This window comes from Rhincodon typus, chromosome 1 (genome assembly GCF_021869965.1).
Source record: "Rhincodon typus isolate 14 chromosome 1, sRhiTyp1.1, whole genome shotgun sequence".
NCBI lineage: Eukaryota > Metazoa > Chordata > Chondrichthyes > Orectolobiformes > Rhincodontidae > Rhincodon > Rhincodon typus.
The window spans coordinates 144,343,565-144,360,145 of record NC_063332.1 but is presented as its reverse complement, the minus strand read 5'-3'; the positions used below and the strand labels follow the sequence as shown (position 1 = coordinate 144,360,145).

Genomic DNA, 16,581 nt, shown 5'->3' with positions numbered 1-16,581 from the left:
ATAAAAGCAACGATTTCAGTTCCAGTAAAAACAATTTATTGTAACAAGTGAAAATAAGTTATTTTTAATTTATACAGTTTGAACTATACTCCTTCAAAATCCCAAACACATGTAATTATAATTAAGAAAAACAAAAGACAGTTATACCATATACTAATAGGTAGAAATTAATTAAAGAGCAAACAAAATTTCCAAGATGGCAAGTCCAGACCATAATTGGAAAGTTCTTTTTGTCTCAGTCCTTTTGATTTTTGCACTGTATGGTGTTGATTGCCATTTGACTTAATAATTGACCAGGCAGATTTAGGTCTTTTGTTTGCAGAGTTCTTTTAAGCTTTTTTGGATATTCTGTCCAGTTTCCTCATAGAGAGGACAGATTAAAGAGAGACAGAGAGAGACATGGGGGTGGATGTTTTCACCTCTCTGCAGTGCTTGGTACTTAGTCATTTTTAATATTGTAGTTCAACCAAGTAAGTTGACAAAATTTCTAACTCAAAAGATTCTTGGCACCGTTCAGTCTCAAATTTTCCGTTGTTTTGTTTCTTAAAGGCAACATTGTATGCAGCACTTAACAATATGTACCTTGACTTTCAAGTTGCAAAATTTTCCGGTTTTTATCTGGTTACTGCAAACCAACTTGAATTCAGTTTACAAGGTCATAAAAAATGAAAAATATCTGGTCTCTTTCAGATCCCAGAGTTTGTAGAAGACTGCGACCAGAGGGAAACCGATATCGCTCCTAAGTGACTTACTGCTAGTCCTGGGACTAGCTGCATTGGAAGTGTAGGACTGCTCATGGCCTATTCTCCAACTGCAGTAAAATGGAGCTCCTGACCCTGAACACCTCAAGCAGCCAACTGACCATGTCCAGGCCCCTGGACTGATATCACATAATGCCCTTGATTAACTTGAATGGGACTCTGTAGCTAATGACAGTCTGTCCACTATTGCCCAGGGTCTCAATAACTCTAGTCATCCAAGTTCCCCTACACCTGCCAACGTTACCCCTCACTATAACAGGAACACACTGGCCCTGAACCCTCTAACTCACTTTTGAAAGCCTCCCACTTATCAGATATACCTTTGCCTGCAAACAGCCTCCCCCAATCAACTTTTGAAAGTTCCTGTCTAAGACCATCAAAATTGGGCTTGCCCCAATTTAGAACTTTAACTTGTGGACTAGATCTATCCTTTTCCACAGCTATTTTGAAACTAATGGAAATATGGTAACTGGCCCCAAAGTGCTCCCCCACTAACAGTTCTGTCACTTGCCCTGCTGTATTTCCCAAGAGGTCGTCAAGTTTTTCCCTTTTAATACAGCCACCTACGCACTGAATGAGAAATTCTTCCTGAACACTAAAATTTCTCTCCATCCAAGCCCTTCACACAATGGCAATCCCAGTCAAAGTTAGGAAAATTAAAATCCCCTACTATTACAATGCTAATATTCTTGTAGCCATCTACGATCCCCTCATATACTTGCACCTCAATCTCGCTGACGACTGGTGGGCCGATAGTACAATGCTATCAATGTGATCTCCTCTTATAGACTTACACTCAAGGATGTCCCCTCTTAGTACTGCGGTGATGTTCTCCCTAATCAAAAACAAAACTTCACCTCCTCTCTTGCCTCCCCTTCTATCCTTCACTTAACATCTGTTACCCTGGAACATTGGGCTGCCAGCCCTTTCTCTCCCTCAGCCACATTTCTGTAACAGCTGTAATATCCCAGTCCTATGTACCCATCCATGCCCAAGTTCATTTGCCTTACCCGTGAGGCCTCTTGCATTGAAATAAATGCAGTTTAACGCAGACCTCCCTTGCTTCCTGCCTTGCTCTTGCCTGCCCTGTTAGTTCTAGATTATCAACACTACATTTGCTACTTAACTTGCTTTCATTAACTTCTGTATTGTCCTCAACCTTCTCTTTCACCTCTCTACTGATTTGGATCCCACTCCCCATTACAGACTAGTTTAAACCCTCCCGAGTGGTTCTAGCAAATCTCCCCACCAGGATATCAGTTCCTTCCAGTTCAGGTGTAACTTGTCCCTCTTGTACAGGTAACTTCTATCCCAGAAGAGACCCCAATGATCCACGAACCTGAATCCCTGTCCCAGCTCTCAAGCCACACATTCATCTGCCAAATCCTCCTATCCTCTCACTAACATGTGGCACCGGCAGTAGTCCAGAAATTACTATGTTTAGGGCCTGCATTTTAAAATTCTGCCTAACTCCCTATAATCACTCTTCAGGACCTCATCCCTTTTTCTACCTATGTCACTGGTACCATTGTGTACAATGGCCTCTGGTTGCTCACCCACCCCCTTAAGAATTTCATGCAACCACTCAGACATCCTTGACCCTGGCACCAGGGAGGCAATACACCATCCTAGAGTCTCGATCACTGCCACAGAAATGCCCATCTGTGCTACTGACTAGTGAGTCCCCTACTACAGCACTCGCTTGGACTTTGCCCGACCCTGGTCTAAGCACAGCCAGTCATGGTGCCACAGGCCTGGCTGCTGCTGTTGGACTCCCCTGAGGGGCTATCCCCCCAAATGTATCCAAAATGGTATTCTTGTTTGAGAAGGGAATAGGTACAGGAGACTCCTTTACTACCTGCCTGCCTCGCCAGGCTGTCACCCATCTGCCTAACAGAACCTATGGTGCGATTAGTGTCACACTGTAATTAGTGTCTATCACACTCTGCCCCTTGTAAGTCTGTCAGTGTGTCTAAATGCTGCTCCAAACCATGTGGTACGTGAGGAGCTGCAGCTGGTCACACTTCCTGCAGACATAATTGTCAGGGACACTAGACTGTTCCCTGATCTCCCACATCTGACAGGAGCAGCATACCACTGCCCCAACTACCATCTCTGACCCTTCAAAGTATAACAAAGAACAGAATCTTACCTTGAGCTTACCTCAGTACTAATCCTCATAGCATTCACCAAAGCCCACACTTAAACCTCCAGGAGCACTTCTCAAAATGGCCACTCAGTTAGAAGTTGCCTTCCTTTTATTCACTCCCATGCAGCTGCTAGTGATTGAGCTGACTCCTCCCAGAATCCTCCTCAGCACCACCCTCTGTTGAATGTTCTTGCACCATTCTCTCACACCAGCTCTTCTGCGCTCCCCTTAGTCGCGGTGACTGAGCCGACTCCTCCCAGAATCATCCTTAGCTGCTTCTCAGCAGTTCCTGCTGGTGGATGCTCTTGCACTGCTCTGACACTGGCTCTTCTGCCATTCCCTCCTTGTTCGCGTGACTGAGCCAACTCCTCACAAAATCCTCCGCAGGCACTTCTCAGCAGCACCCTCTGTTGGAAGGACAAAAGAGTGACTAGGCAGAGAATTGGGCCTCTTAAAGGGGCAAGGTCATCTAAGTGCAAAGCCACATCAGATGGGTGAGATCTTAAACGAATACGTTGTGTCAGTATTTACCGTCGAGAAAGGCATGGATGATAGGGAACTTGGGAAATAGTGATGTCTTGAAGAGTCCACATTAAAGAGGTGGTGCTGGAAGTCTTAAAACAGATTAAAGGTAGATAAATTTCTAGGACATGAAGAAGTGTATCCCAGGACTTTGTGGGAGGCTAGGGAGGAAATTGCAGGGCTTTTGATATTTGTATCATTGACAGCCACGTGTGACGTGCCTGAAGACCGGAAGGTGGCTAATGTTGTGCTAAGAAAGGCTGCAGGGAAATGCCTGGAACCTACAGACTGGTGAGCCTAACATCTCTGTGGTGGGTAAATTGTTAGAGGGGATTCCGAGACAGGCATTTGGAGGGGCACAGACTGATTAGGGATAGCCAACATGGCTTTATGCGTGGGAAATAGTGTCTCACAAATTTGACTGAGGTTTTTGAAGGATTGTCCAAGAAAGTAGATGGGTGGTGTGACAGATGTCGTCTACATGAACTTTAGCAAGGCCTCTGACAAGGTACCGCATGGTGGGCTGTTGAGTAAGCTTAAATCTCACTGGATCCAGGGAGAGCTAAACAACTGGACACAAAATTGGCTTGAAGGTAGAAGATGGAGGGCAGTAGAAAGAGGGTTGTTTTTCAAACTGGAGGGCTGTGACCTCCAGTGCGCCGCAGGGATCAATATCTGTGTCCACTGTTATTTGTCATTTATATGAATGATCTGGATAAAAATTTAGAAGGTATGGTTAATAAATTTGCAGATGACACCATGATTGGTGGTATAGTGAACAGTGAAGATTATTGGGGAATACAGTGAGATCTTGATCAACTGGGCCAGTGGGCAGAAAAATGGCGAATAGAGTTTAATTTAGGTAAAAGCAAGGTGTTGCATTTTTGGTAGGTCAAACCAAGGCAGGACTTACACAGTCAATGGGGAGTGTTAAGAAATCTAGAGACACAGGTTCATAGTTCCTTGAAAATGGAGTCACAGAAAGGATGGTGAAGGTGGCTTTTGGCAAGCTTGCTTTCATTGGTCAAAGCATCGGGTATAGGAGTTAGAATATCTTGTTACAGCTGTACAAGATGTTGGTAAGGCTGCATCTGGAGTACTGCCTGCAGTTCTGATTGCCCTACTACAGAAGGCATATTAAACTAGAAACAGTGCAGAAAAGATTAACTAAGATGCAACCTAGACTGGAAGGTCCGGGTTATAAGGAGCGATTGGATAGGCTGAGACTTTTTTCCTCTGAAGTCTAGGAAACTGAGGGGTGACCTTATTGAAGTCCATAAAATCATGAGACACAAACTAGGTAGATAGCCAACTGCTTTTCCCCATGGTAAAGTCGTCTAAAACTAGAGTGCATAGGTTTAAGGTGAGAGGGGACAGATACAAAAGAATCCAAAAGGGCAATTTTTTCACATAGAGGGTGGTGAGTATCCAGAACAGGCTGCCAGAGGTAGTGGTGGAGGAGAATACAATTTCATCATGTAAGAAACATTCAGACACAAATAGGTGGGGTATAGGTATGGGGGAATATGGATCAAACTCAGGCAAATAGGACTAGTTGATTTGTGAAAATTGGGTAGCATGGACAAGTTGGGCTAAAGGGCCTTTAGCCATGCTGTAAACCCCTACAATTCCACTGAAGATTACATTCCTTTCGCCTTGAGACATGGCCATGTGGTTGCAGTGCATGCAGTTGTTTGCCACATAAGCTGCTGCCATATACTGATGTGCCACATGTCTATTGTAACCAATCATCACTGGCAAAAATGACAAGCTGCCTGGCTTTATGTCTGTGCTAAAAGGCAAGTTAGACAGAAGTACTATAAGCCTGTAAAATTCTGAATGAAACAGCAATGTACTAAAAGATTAGGCAGTGATCCTGAGTATTCAAATAGGCTCAAAGTGACTAGGTGCCAAGAAAGGAAGCTAAGAGCCCAGGAACCTGTCCTGATGCACGAGATGGGTGCCAGTTCCTGTGTGTAAAGTAGTGTGACAGCTGTACAGTGATGAAATGGCAAACTGCACAACAAGTGAGTCCATGATGTGTTATGATGTGGTGAGGTCGATGCCAATTTTCACAGCCAGCAGGGGTAGGCAGTTGCTGCTGCCAGGTACCGATCAGGCTTTCAGGTTGAGAATTGTGGCTGTCTAGTCTCACTAGTTGTTATGCATGCATATAGGTCCCTCATTGCTCACTAGTGAGATCTCACCTCACTTAAACCTTGGCAGAAAATTTGACTTTCTTTACTCGATTTCTTCTTGATCTCGCCACATTTTACCGACTTGCCATTGTCCGTGTTGTTCCACGGCTTAGAAAATTCCACCCCATGACTTTATTCTCAACTTGCATCAGTTATGATCTGTTTTAATAATTAATTCATTGTAAACCGTTTGCTGGTAAACAGCTGGGATGCCCATTATAAATGCCAGATTGATAAAGTTGAAGTAAGAGCAGGTTGTTTAGATATACAGTTAAAAACTTTAGTAAAACCTCCAGAAAAAAAATCCAGTAAAAATTGTACTAGCTATTCAAAATCTAGTTTTTTCTTCAGGAAACTCCTGATAATGTATCTGGTGATTCTTTTGTTACCTTTTGAAACCTTGTATTTCAGATTTTCTATTTCACGCTCCTTGTAAAGGTTAGATGAAATAGATGACAAGACCATAATATGATGTCAAAGTTTGAAGGTTGTTCTCACTTTGATGCAATTAAAAACTCTTCTGATTTGTCCTTATTCAGGGCTCAATGAAGTGTGTGTTTCCAGCAAGTCTGGCATTCAAGATTGCTGCTAAGAGTCATCTGTGCACGTCCCATTTAGTAACATCAGTCTCCAGCAATAGGTATCTTGGGAATGCCAGAATGCCTCTCCATGTGTGCAATGACATTCTGACTGGCACATTGAGAATTTTCAGACTGGCTTCCAATATGAAGGAGGTGACATTGCAATAAGCTTAGATTTTCAGAAAATGTATGACATAATGGTACCAGACAGGCTAAAGTGAACAGGACCCATTTGAGGTGCTGAGCTGCAACGAATGGCCGGTACCACCATCTTCCATTCTGTTAACTAGCTTCAAATTCCATGCTGTAAGTTACAAGACACTCACTTAATTTGTTCCATGTTTTGACCTCAAAATAAGAAAGAAAGGTCTATTTGGCTGGGTATGTTGTTTTGAAAAAGCAGTTACGACTGATTGACCAGGAATCTTAGTTGCACCAGAGTAAACATTAGGAAGTAAAATTTGCCCCATTAATCGCCCATATTTTGCCTTCTATAACTGTTTAAATAGTCTGTTCTTTGCAACCTATTACAACCATCTATTGTTCTTCGCTCTGCCTTTGCATTTGTTCTCAACTTGTTGCATATGTGACATTTCCATCTCTGATGCAGAACTTCAATTCTCACTCATTCAGGCAGAGCTACTTTGTGATTTTACACCAATGTTTATTTACAGCCTGTGAATATATGGGCAGTGCCATCTTTATAACAGGCAGCTGCCACTCAGTGGCTTGACCACAATGTAGTGCTCAGTGCTACTGTTTCGACACAAGTGCACTTGGTGCTCTGTCCAACTACAGGCATTGCCCCTAAACACAGCCATCGAACCAAGTTGTTCCCAGTGTTGTTCTAAGTTATTGATATTCTGAGCATCCACAAGGGGAGGAGACAAAAAATAGAAATTGCTGGAAAAGCTCAGCAGGTCTGGCAACTTGTGGAGAGAAATCAGAGTTAACATTTTGGGTCAAATAACCCTTCCTCAGAACCGTTCTGAGGTAGGGTCACTTGACCTGAAACGTTAACTCGGATTTCTCTTCACAGATGCTGCCAGACCTGCTGAGCTTTTCCAGCAATTTCTATTTTTGTCTCGGATTTACAGCATCTGTAGTTCTTTCAGTTTTTATCCGCAAGAGGATGATTACTTTTTTGATTCTTTAAACACTCTAACTGATCTATAAAACTTTTAATTCATGGCACTTATTGACAAAGTTATTGAAATAATACCTTTAAGCTGTGCATCTGATTATTGTAAGGCATGCATAGATGTCTTCTACTTCAAAGCACTTTAAGCTCAGATTTTAATGTAGGTAAAACGATAGGCTTTACCTGATTCTCAGACATGAAATTAAAGCTATTTAAACTTTTCCACCTGATTAGTATATTCCATGAAGAACCTCCAGTCATTCTGACAGAAAACGAAAATGACATGATTTGGAGTCAGAAGTCACATGACACCAGGTTATAGTCGAACAGGTTATTTGAAATCACAAGCTTTCGGAGCGTAGTCCCTTCATCAGATGAAGTGACACAGAATTTACAGGCAGTGAGATCAAAAGATAATATAAATGGTACGAGTGGAGTGGTCAAATAGCAAGTCTCTGAAGGGATCAAAAGTGTCAGACGTGTGTAAAGTGTCAACAGCTGAATAACAAGTGAAGGGATGACCTATAATCTGATTAAATGAAGCGGAGAGATAATTACAAAAAAATTTAAAAAATAGTGGTGCAGCAGACAAACCAAATGACTGGAATAACATGATAGGTATAAAAATCACATGCCAAGGGTCTAACCAAAGTTAAAAGTAATCCAAAACTGTACAAACTAATTAAGGTAGAGTGATCATAACAATTTATCAAAGGGGATGGTGTTAAAAATAGGACAGCAAGAAAGATTTTACAGAATTTCAAGGACATTCAACCTCTGATCTTCAGTCAATCATCCTCCACGGTGGCCTTTGAGATACACAATGACAGAATCACCTAGCAGAAACTGATAGCCAACTTCTGTACCCATGAAGACAGCCTCAACCATGATCTTGGGTTAATGTTGCGCTACATATGACCCCACCACAATGTTCTGTATCTGTAAAATCTTCCTTTACTTTCCAGTTTTGACACCATCACCTTGATAAATTGTTATGATCTCTCTACTTTAATTAAGTTGTACAGTTTTGGATTACTTATTACTTTCATTGGACCCTCAGCATGCGACTTTTATACCTATCATGTTATTCCAGTCATTTGGTTGGTCTCCAGCACCACTTTAGTTTTTTTCTGTAATGGTCTCTCTGCCTCATTTAATCGCATTATATGTCCTCTCTTCACTTGCTATTCAGTTGTTGACACTTTACTCACACTGTCTTACACTTTTGATCACCTACAGAGACTTATTACTTGACACTCCACTCACACCATTAGTATGATCTTTTGATCTCTCTCTTCCTATAAATTCCATGTCTGTGTGCTTCTCTGACTCCACCTGACGAAGGTGCTACGCTCTGAAAGCTTGTGATTTCAAATAAACCTGTTGGACTATAACTTGGTGTCATGTGACTTCTGATTTTGGCCACCCCAGTCCAACACTGGCATCTCCACATTATGATTTGGAGCAGAACAAGCATGACAAAAGACACCATTAGTGCATATGGGAATAAATTATAAATTACCTATGTTTAAGAAATTTAAGAGAAAGCAAAAATATTCATCACCTTTTGACAAGGTGCAAAATACCTAATGGGCCAAAGTGCTAAAATACCATAATTTAAAAACGCATTAATATTTTATTTATGATGGCTAAAGGAAGTGTACTTCAGCAGATTAATAATTTTCTCGATATTGAAAGATCCCACTTACCAATAAGAATGCTGTTGATATAGATGGGTTCAATGAAGTGACTAAGTAGAGCTCCCTGAACTCCAAGTACTTCCCAACGAGTAAGCTTATCACTGGCCGACATGCTACACACTCTAGAAGCAGTTATGTCAGGACTGCAATGACTAATTGCAAACACCTTCCCATCCAAAATAACGTGAAGTTCCATCTCTTTATTAGTATGAAAAGTAGATATCGAGTGAGGAGCCAGATGCCTGTACAAGGAAAGGTTACACATTGCCCTTACAAATAAAAATTCCAAATAGACGGGAGGAAGTAAAAAACAGGTCAGTAAGCAACCTTAAAGCAAAGAGATAAGTTAACATTTTGACTTTAATCTTCCAAAGTTTTTTTTAAAAAAGAAGATTCAATAAAAGGGCCGAGGGAAAAAGACAAAAATTTAAAGTCACAGAAAATAACTTAATGATTTGAATAGCTGCAATTTGCTAATCGGAAAATTAGATGTAACAAGTTTGACTTAAGTTAAACCATAATTTAATATGTTTCTGAGTATCCATAGTACAGTAGCAGTGAGGCTCCTTATGAGCCACAAGAGGTCAGAAAATCACCCTGACATGTTAACTTGTTGTTTTCTCTTTGCACATTCCAAATGTTTTAATTCATGTTTATAGCAAACTATTAATTTCACTTGCAACAATTTATTGTGGGTACCAGATTATTATTAAATAATGTTAAGTACTTCCTTGAGATTTTTTTGTTGTTTAAAAGTTCAATGAAATATCATTTTGGAATAAATCACGTGATGTATATGTCCAAGATATCTGATCAGGGTGAATTAATGGCTCTAGTTATGCTTGTGTTAAACTTTTGATTTTAATATATTTTCTACCAGAGAGGATTAGATAGGGTGGACAGTGGGAGCCTTTTTCCTCGGATGGTGATGGCTAGCACGAGGGGACATAGCTTTAAATTGAGGGGTGATAGATATAGGACAGATGTCAGAGGTAGGTTCTTTACTCAGAGAGTAGTAAGGGCGTGGAATGCCCTGCCTGCAAAAATAGTAGACTCGCCCACTTTAAGGGCATTTAAATGGTCATTGGACAAACATATGGATGATAATGGAATAGTTTAGGTTAGATGGGCTTCAGATTGGTTTCACAGGTTGGCGCAACATCGAGGGCCAAAGGGCCTGTACTGCGCTGTAATGTTCTATGTTCTATGTTCTACAGAACGACCGGCTATTCCTGAAAACTGACTTTGCACTCCATTATATCAGAGTAATAATCATGTCAGTTGAACGAGTTTTGCAGTGAGGGTTCAAGAAACAGGCTTAATCATGGAGCCAAGATCACTTGACTCTTCCTTATTGTCCATTCTATTGGATGAGGTGCAGCCAGGCTTATGGTCCTAATGAATGGAGGAAGAGGCCTTGCATGCTTTGAAGTGTTATATAATTAATTAGATAACAGTTGTTTACTTCCTAGCTGGCTAGCTCTACCTCACAAAGTGCAGCTACATTTGACAAAAAATGGAAGGTTCCATTGCACTTCAGTTCCAATGACAAAGGACCAGATTTTCCAATGACCAGATAGCCATTTCTGCAGCATAGTTGGGAGTTGCTCATTGGAATCTTGCAGAATCTCACACGAGCACTTGGGAGCAAACTGCCCAGGAAAATGAAGATTCCAATGGGCAATACCCAATCTTCTGAAAATATCCATTTAAACCAGAGAATTTGGAAGGTTCCACTCCTGATAATAGCTACCAAGGACAGGTTAGAAGATTTAAAACCTAGTCTAACTCCTGGGTAACCATTAAATTGACCCCAACTCACCATACACTCCCAACTACATCTCCCTAGAACCCTTATGCCAACTAGATCCTAACCCAAAGCTCCACTTTGCCAGCTACAAAGTCTAAGTGATCACTCCTCTTTCCCATATGGCTAAACCACCCTTTTCCATCTACTGCGGGATTGATCAAGTCTCTCTTTCTCCCTCACTCCCCCACCCACTACCCAGCATGCTGGATTCAACACTCCCTCTCCCCTGAAGGATCCAATATCAACCTTAAATATTCCACTTATCTAGCACCCTAACCCTACATGAAACAAAAGTACTATCGATGCTGGATACCAGAAATCAAAACAAGTTCTGGAGAAACTCAGTAGGTCGAGCAACATCTGGAAAGGTTAACATTGCCAGTCCAATATGAACAGTCATATTAGACTTGAATGTTAATTTTGTTTCACTATCCATTGATGCTGCCAGATGTGATGAGTTTCTCCAGCACTGTTTTTGTACCCGATTGCTATACTTGTATTACATACTTTCCCTTTCACCAAAAGCTGCTAAAGTCGCTGTCTGTGCTGCTGCTGGACATTTAAAACAAAACACGGCAACCACTGCTGTGAAAAACTGAGCATCATTTGACTTCTCCCAGTTCTCCTGAACTACAAGCACTAAACTGGATTTAAGGAAAGCACAATATTTCTGAAGGAGCTGTGATTGGAATGTCCTGCCAGAAGTGTAGAGTTCTGTCTTAAAGCAAAACAAGTAGGAGTGGAGTGACAATCTAACTATAATTACTAGTCATCGGAAAATCTAACTGACTACATTCTACTGTCGGGATAGATAATACCGTAATATCAAATTGAAAGAAAACAATTGGCTCAGGTCACTGACTTAAAAGTAGAGTAACACAGAGCATTAATATACAATTATAAGCAACTTTTAGAGATTTTATTAACAACAGGAATTACACATGGTCTGAAGTAAAGTCAGCAAATGATTCGTAAACGATGCCTATCATCAATTGATTAAAGGAGGCTTCAATCAATGTAAAACAGGGTTGTGAACTTTTAAGCTCTTATATTTTATATTCAAGCAGTAGAAGCACGCAGCCACAGGCATTGCTAGGGAATTATGACACAAATTAGCTTCTCATTTAATAATGAGAATCATATTGCAGTATGCCCTGGATGCGAGGCAGAATTGTGATCAGGCACACGAAGCATAAAAAGCAAGTTTAACAGACGTGTACTGAATACAGTCTAATTTGCTGTCAGATTTGAAAACTTTATATTATGAAATTATCAGCAACTCAGTATTAGAAACAGAATATGAAGGATGTAAAATATTCAAAATATTATACGTGTTTTTTACATTCATTGCACATGTTCTAAACGTAGGCAAATAAAATTGTTTTGTGGTGTTTTAGGACAATGACACCCACTCCCCCAAGCTAGTCACTGTTTGGAACCTAGACTTAAAAAACAAATATCATTCTTATACAATGTGCAATACTTTATGCATGTATTCACACCAACTCAACATTAGACTAACTCAAAACACCACCTTGCTAACTTACAACTGTTTTATCTGTGCAGCTCCTTTTGGCAGTTGATTCAGATAAAGGTGAAAGTTAGTACGATCCTTTACAGTAATAACTTTCCTTCCAGAGTCGATACAAAAAATAGACTGGTTTACCACATCAGGATTTTTGTTGTAGAACATAAGAAGGTGCCTGTAAAGATACCTAGAAAGTACATGGATACATATAAATACCCTATTCATTCATGTAAAGAAATTCTAATGCAATAAAATCTGCCTGTACTTTGGTCACTAAAAAATAACAAGTTAAATTAATGGGTTATAGAAACCATGAAATAATGTCTTAACAAACTGCTGCAGAGAAACCTAGTATGCTGCAAAAGTACAAGTACACTTGCCACAAAAACAAGTGATGCGTGTTATAATAATTTATATCACATTAACTGGAACACGAGTCACCTTCCAAGGTTCTCTTCTGAGGGACACCTTTCACACACTGGAATGCATCAATACAGGGCTACCAGAGGAAGCAACAAAGAAAATTCATCTCGGACAGTGGAATTCCTCATGTGATCAAACACACTTCTGCATCAGCAAGAGCTCTATTTTGGGATCAAAAAGCAGAACACAGTGGATGCTGGAAATTTGAAATAAAAACAGAAAATATTGGCCACTCAGGTCAGGCAGCTTCTGTTGGGAAGGAAGCAGAATTAACACTTCAGGCTTGTGAATAACCTTTTTCAAAGGCTAGGCAACGTTAAAAATAGAACAGTTTTTGAGTAAGGAACGGCTGGAAAGAACAAAAGGTCTATTCTAGAATGGAAGATGGCAGAAAGTGAATAATAGGAGAGTTAATGTTACCAGGGCCAAAGGGATTTGTGATGGGGCTAAAGTAAAAGATATGCTTAGAGCAGATGTGCTGCTGACTGAAAGCAAAAATAAAGGAAGGCTGCAGAGATTCAGTTCTGAAATTGTTAAGCATGCAATTGGAAGATGATATACTATATTATACTGGTGTTTCACTGGTACAGTAGGCCAAGGAGATTGGCATGTCAGCATGGATTGCAAGGACACGAAGCTCAAAGACATGTTTGTGGACAGACGTTCTGCAAAGGTGATTGCCAATTCTGTATTTGGCACTCTCAATGAATAATGCACCACATTCTAAAGCAGCAGAAAACCTTGGAAGTTGTCAAGTAACTGCTGTAGTATTTGGTGCTTGGACAGCAGGGAGTGTGTTTCACATGGCACTTGAAAGGAAGATTGCATTGGTGCTTCTGAGGGGTCTTCATTTTTCTTTAACCAAGGAGTGGCAGGGGTCTCAACTATCACATTTCCAACATCAATGTTCTCTCTCTCCCATCCCCAAGCCACAGAATCAGAGCACGGAAACAGACCCTTCAGTCCAACCAGTTCCACCTGCCTGCTCCTGGCCCATATCCCTCTACTTACGCGCTTCATGTACTTATCCAAATGTCTTTTAAACGTTTGCAATTGTACCCACATCCACCACTTCCTGAGGAAGTTCATTCCACACGCGAACCACCATCTGTGTAAAAAAACTTTTCCCTCATGTCTTTTTCAAATCTCTCTCCTCTCACCTTAAAAATGTGCTCCCTAGTCTTGAAGTCCCACATCTTAGTTGTCTTTTTCCTATCTATAACCTTCATTATTTTATAAACTTTTATCAGGTCACCTCTCAACCTCCTACACTCCAGTGAAAAAAGTCCCAGCCTTTCTCTATAACTCAAGCCTTCGGTACCTGGCAACATCCTGGTAAGTCTCTTCTGAATCCTCTCCAGCTTAATAGTATCCTCCCTATAACTGGGCGACCAAAACTGGACACAATATTCCAGAAGAGGCCTCACCAAAGTCCTGTACAACCTCAACATGACTTCATAATTCCTATATTCAAAGGACTGTGCAATTAAAGCAAGTGTGCCAAATGCCTTTTTACCATTCAGTCAATATGCCACATAAACTTCAAAGAATTATGTACCTGCACCCCTGGGTCCCTCTATTCGACAATACTTCCCAAGGCCCTATCATTAATTGTATAAGCCCTACCCTTATTTGTTGTACTAAAATGCAATACCTTGCATTTATCCAGATTGAACTCTACCTGCCATTTTTCAGCCCATTGACCCATTTAATCAAGATCCCTTTGTAATCTTGAAAAACCTTCACGGTCTACTATGCCACCAATTTTGGTGTCATCTGCAAACTTACTTACTATACCCTCTATACTCTCATCCAATCATTTATATAAATTACAAACAAAAGAGGACCTAGAATCGATCCCTGTGGAACATCAACAAAGTTGCTGGAAAAGCTCAGCAGGTCTGGCAGCATCTGTGAAGGAAAAAGACAGAGTTAACGTTTCAGGTCCAGTGACCCCTCCTCAGACCCTGTGGAATACTGCTGGTGACAGGCCTCCAGTCTGAAAAGCAACCCTCCACCACCACTCTGTCTCCTGCAATTAAGCCACACAGGATACATATCTTCTCGCTGATCTCTGTTCAATGGATCATAACTTGTCAGCTCCCAACAGATCTTCCACTCTTCTTTTAGGATTCTGAAGGGGTCACTCCACCCACAACACCCAATTTCACTCCTCTTATGCCAAAACAACATTGACCTCCCAAGCACCTTTCTGTTCAAATGCAGGAGGTGAAACAGCTGCATTTTCAACTCATCCCAAGGATTTAAGCACACCTTTTGGAGCTGTACTACTTTCAGTTTAGTTAATTGTATTTGCTGTTTGATTCACTGTGGTCTCCTCTACACTGGAGCTCAAATGCAGAGTGGATTACGACTTTGTGAAACAGCTCCATTCAGTCCACAAGCATGAGAATTTAGTGGCTTGTCCACCTTGCTCTTATGCTAACATCTTTGGAATGGTGAAACAGGACAAGGGCAGTGAAGCTCAATACTAGCTTGAGGAACAACACCTCATTAATAGCACAATTTACAGCCTTCTGGATTCAACACTGCATTCAACAATTTTAGTTATAACTCTGCCCTCTATTTTGTTTCCTTTTCTTTGCATGTTTGGTTTTCTTTGTTTTACTTTCTGACAGCAGCACAGCTGCACTCAGCACATTTGTTGTTTCTTTTTCTGCACTATCTCCATTTTATTTGGCACTATAGGAGTCTTGCGTTCAAACTCGCCTGTTTACCTCTGTATCATAGACCTGCCCGTCATTTTGTGCTATCCACTATTACATCTCCAACTTTTGTCAGGTCTGTTGAAAGGGCACCAAGTTAAAATGTTGCTCTCCCCAGAGGCTGTCAGACTTGCCGAGTAATCCCACTTAGGGACATTGGTTTGTTTTGCTACAAAGTATTTGAAAAAAGTTTATTACTCACACTCCCCTTAAGGATTCATGAAGGAAATGAGATGGGTGACAAATGCTCTTTAAAGATTATGGAAGCCCTGCAAATGCATCTGATACATTATGTTCAATTGCTGGCAGTTTAAGAAAAAGGAGCAACAGCAGACCTTTTGGCAAGTAAACTTGCTCGACCACTTAAAAAGATCACACGTGATATTCTGCTTTAACTTCAAGTTTCCGTCCAATCCCAAGAACACAAGTAATAGGAGCAAGAGTTGATGATTCAGCTCATCAAGCCTGCTCTGCCATTCAAATACACTCTGGGTTAATCTCAGGCTTCCATTCGTCATTTCTGGTCAGCCCCCTTATCCCCTAATTACCGGAGGTTCCAAATCTATGTTCAGCCTGCCCTTAAATGTATTTGAGAATGGAGCAAACAGAAATTCACCACTTCGACAGCCCCTTCTAAACCTTGAGCTCTACTACTAAGAAGAACAGATGCATGAGAATGCCACCTCCTGCAAGTTGCCCTCCAAGCCACATACGATCCTGATTTGGAAATATATCACCGTTCCTTTAATGTCACTGGGTCAAAATCCTCAAACACAGCTCACCACTACTGTCTCAAGGGCACTTAGGGATGGAAAATAAGTGCTGGCTTATGCAGCAATACCCACATTTCCCAGAAGAATGAGGGGGAGAAAAAGCCTGTGGGGATAAAAGAATTCCAAAAGACTTGCAACCTTTTGAACAAGGCAATTTCTCCTCAATTCAGCTTTAAAGGTTTGTCTCCTTATCCTGAGATTCTGTCCTTATGATTTAGATTCCCTGACCTGTGCCAATATCTCTCAGAATCTACCCTCATTTCTTTCAA

The 16,581-nt window shown here is 40.9% G+C and overlaps 1 protein-coding gene across 7 annotated transcripts in view; it reads right to left on the bottom strand.

The window, feature by feature from the left end:
- Positions 1-16,581, bottom strand: part of adad1 (adenosine deaminase domain containing 1 (testis-specific)) — a 95,408-nt gene that overhangs the window by 31,872 nt on the left and 46,955 nt on the right. For all 7 annotated transcript variants that reach the window (XM_048594981.1, XM_048594989.1, XM_048595009.1 and 4 more), the window contains 2 exons: positions 12,410-12,577; positions 9,062-9,294 (listed from right to left, as the gene is read on the bottom strand). In XM_048594981.1, coding sequence (XP_048450938.1) covers positions 9,062-9,294; positions 12,410-12,577 — 401 coding nt within the window. The remainder of the gene's footprint in view (positions 1-9,061; positions 9,295-12,409; positions 12,578-16,581) is intronic.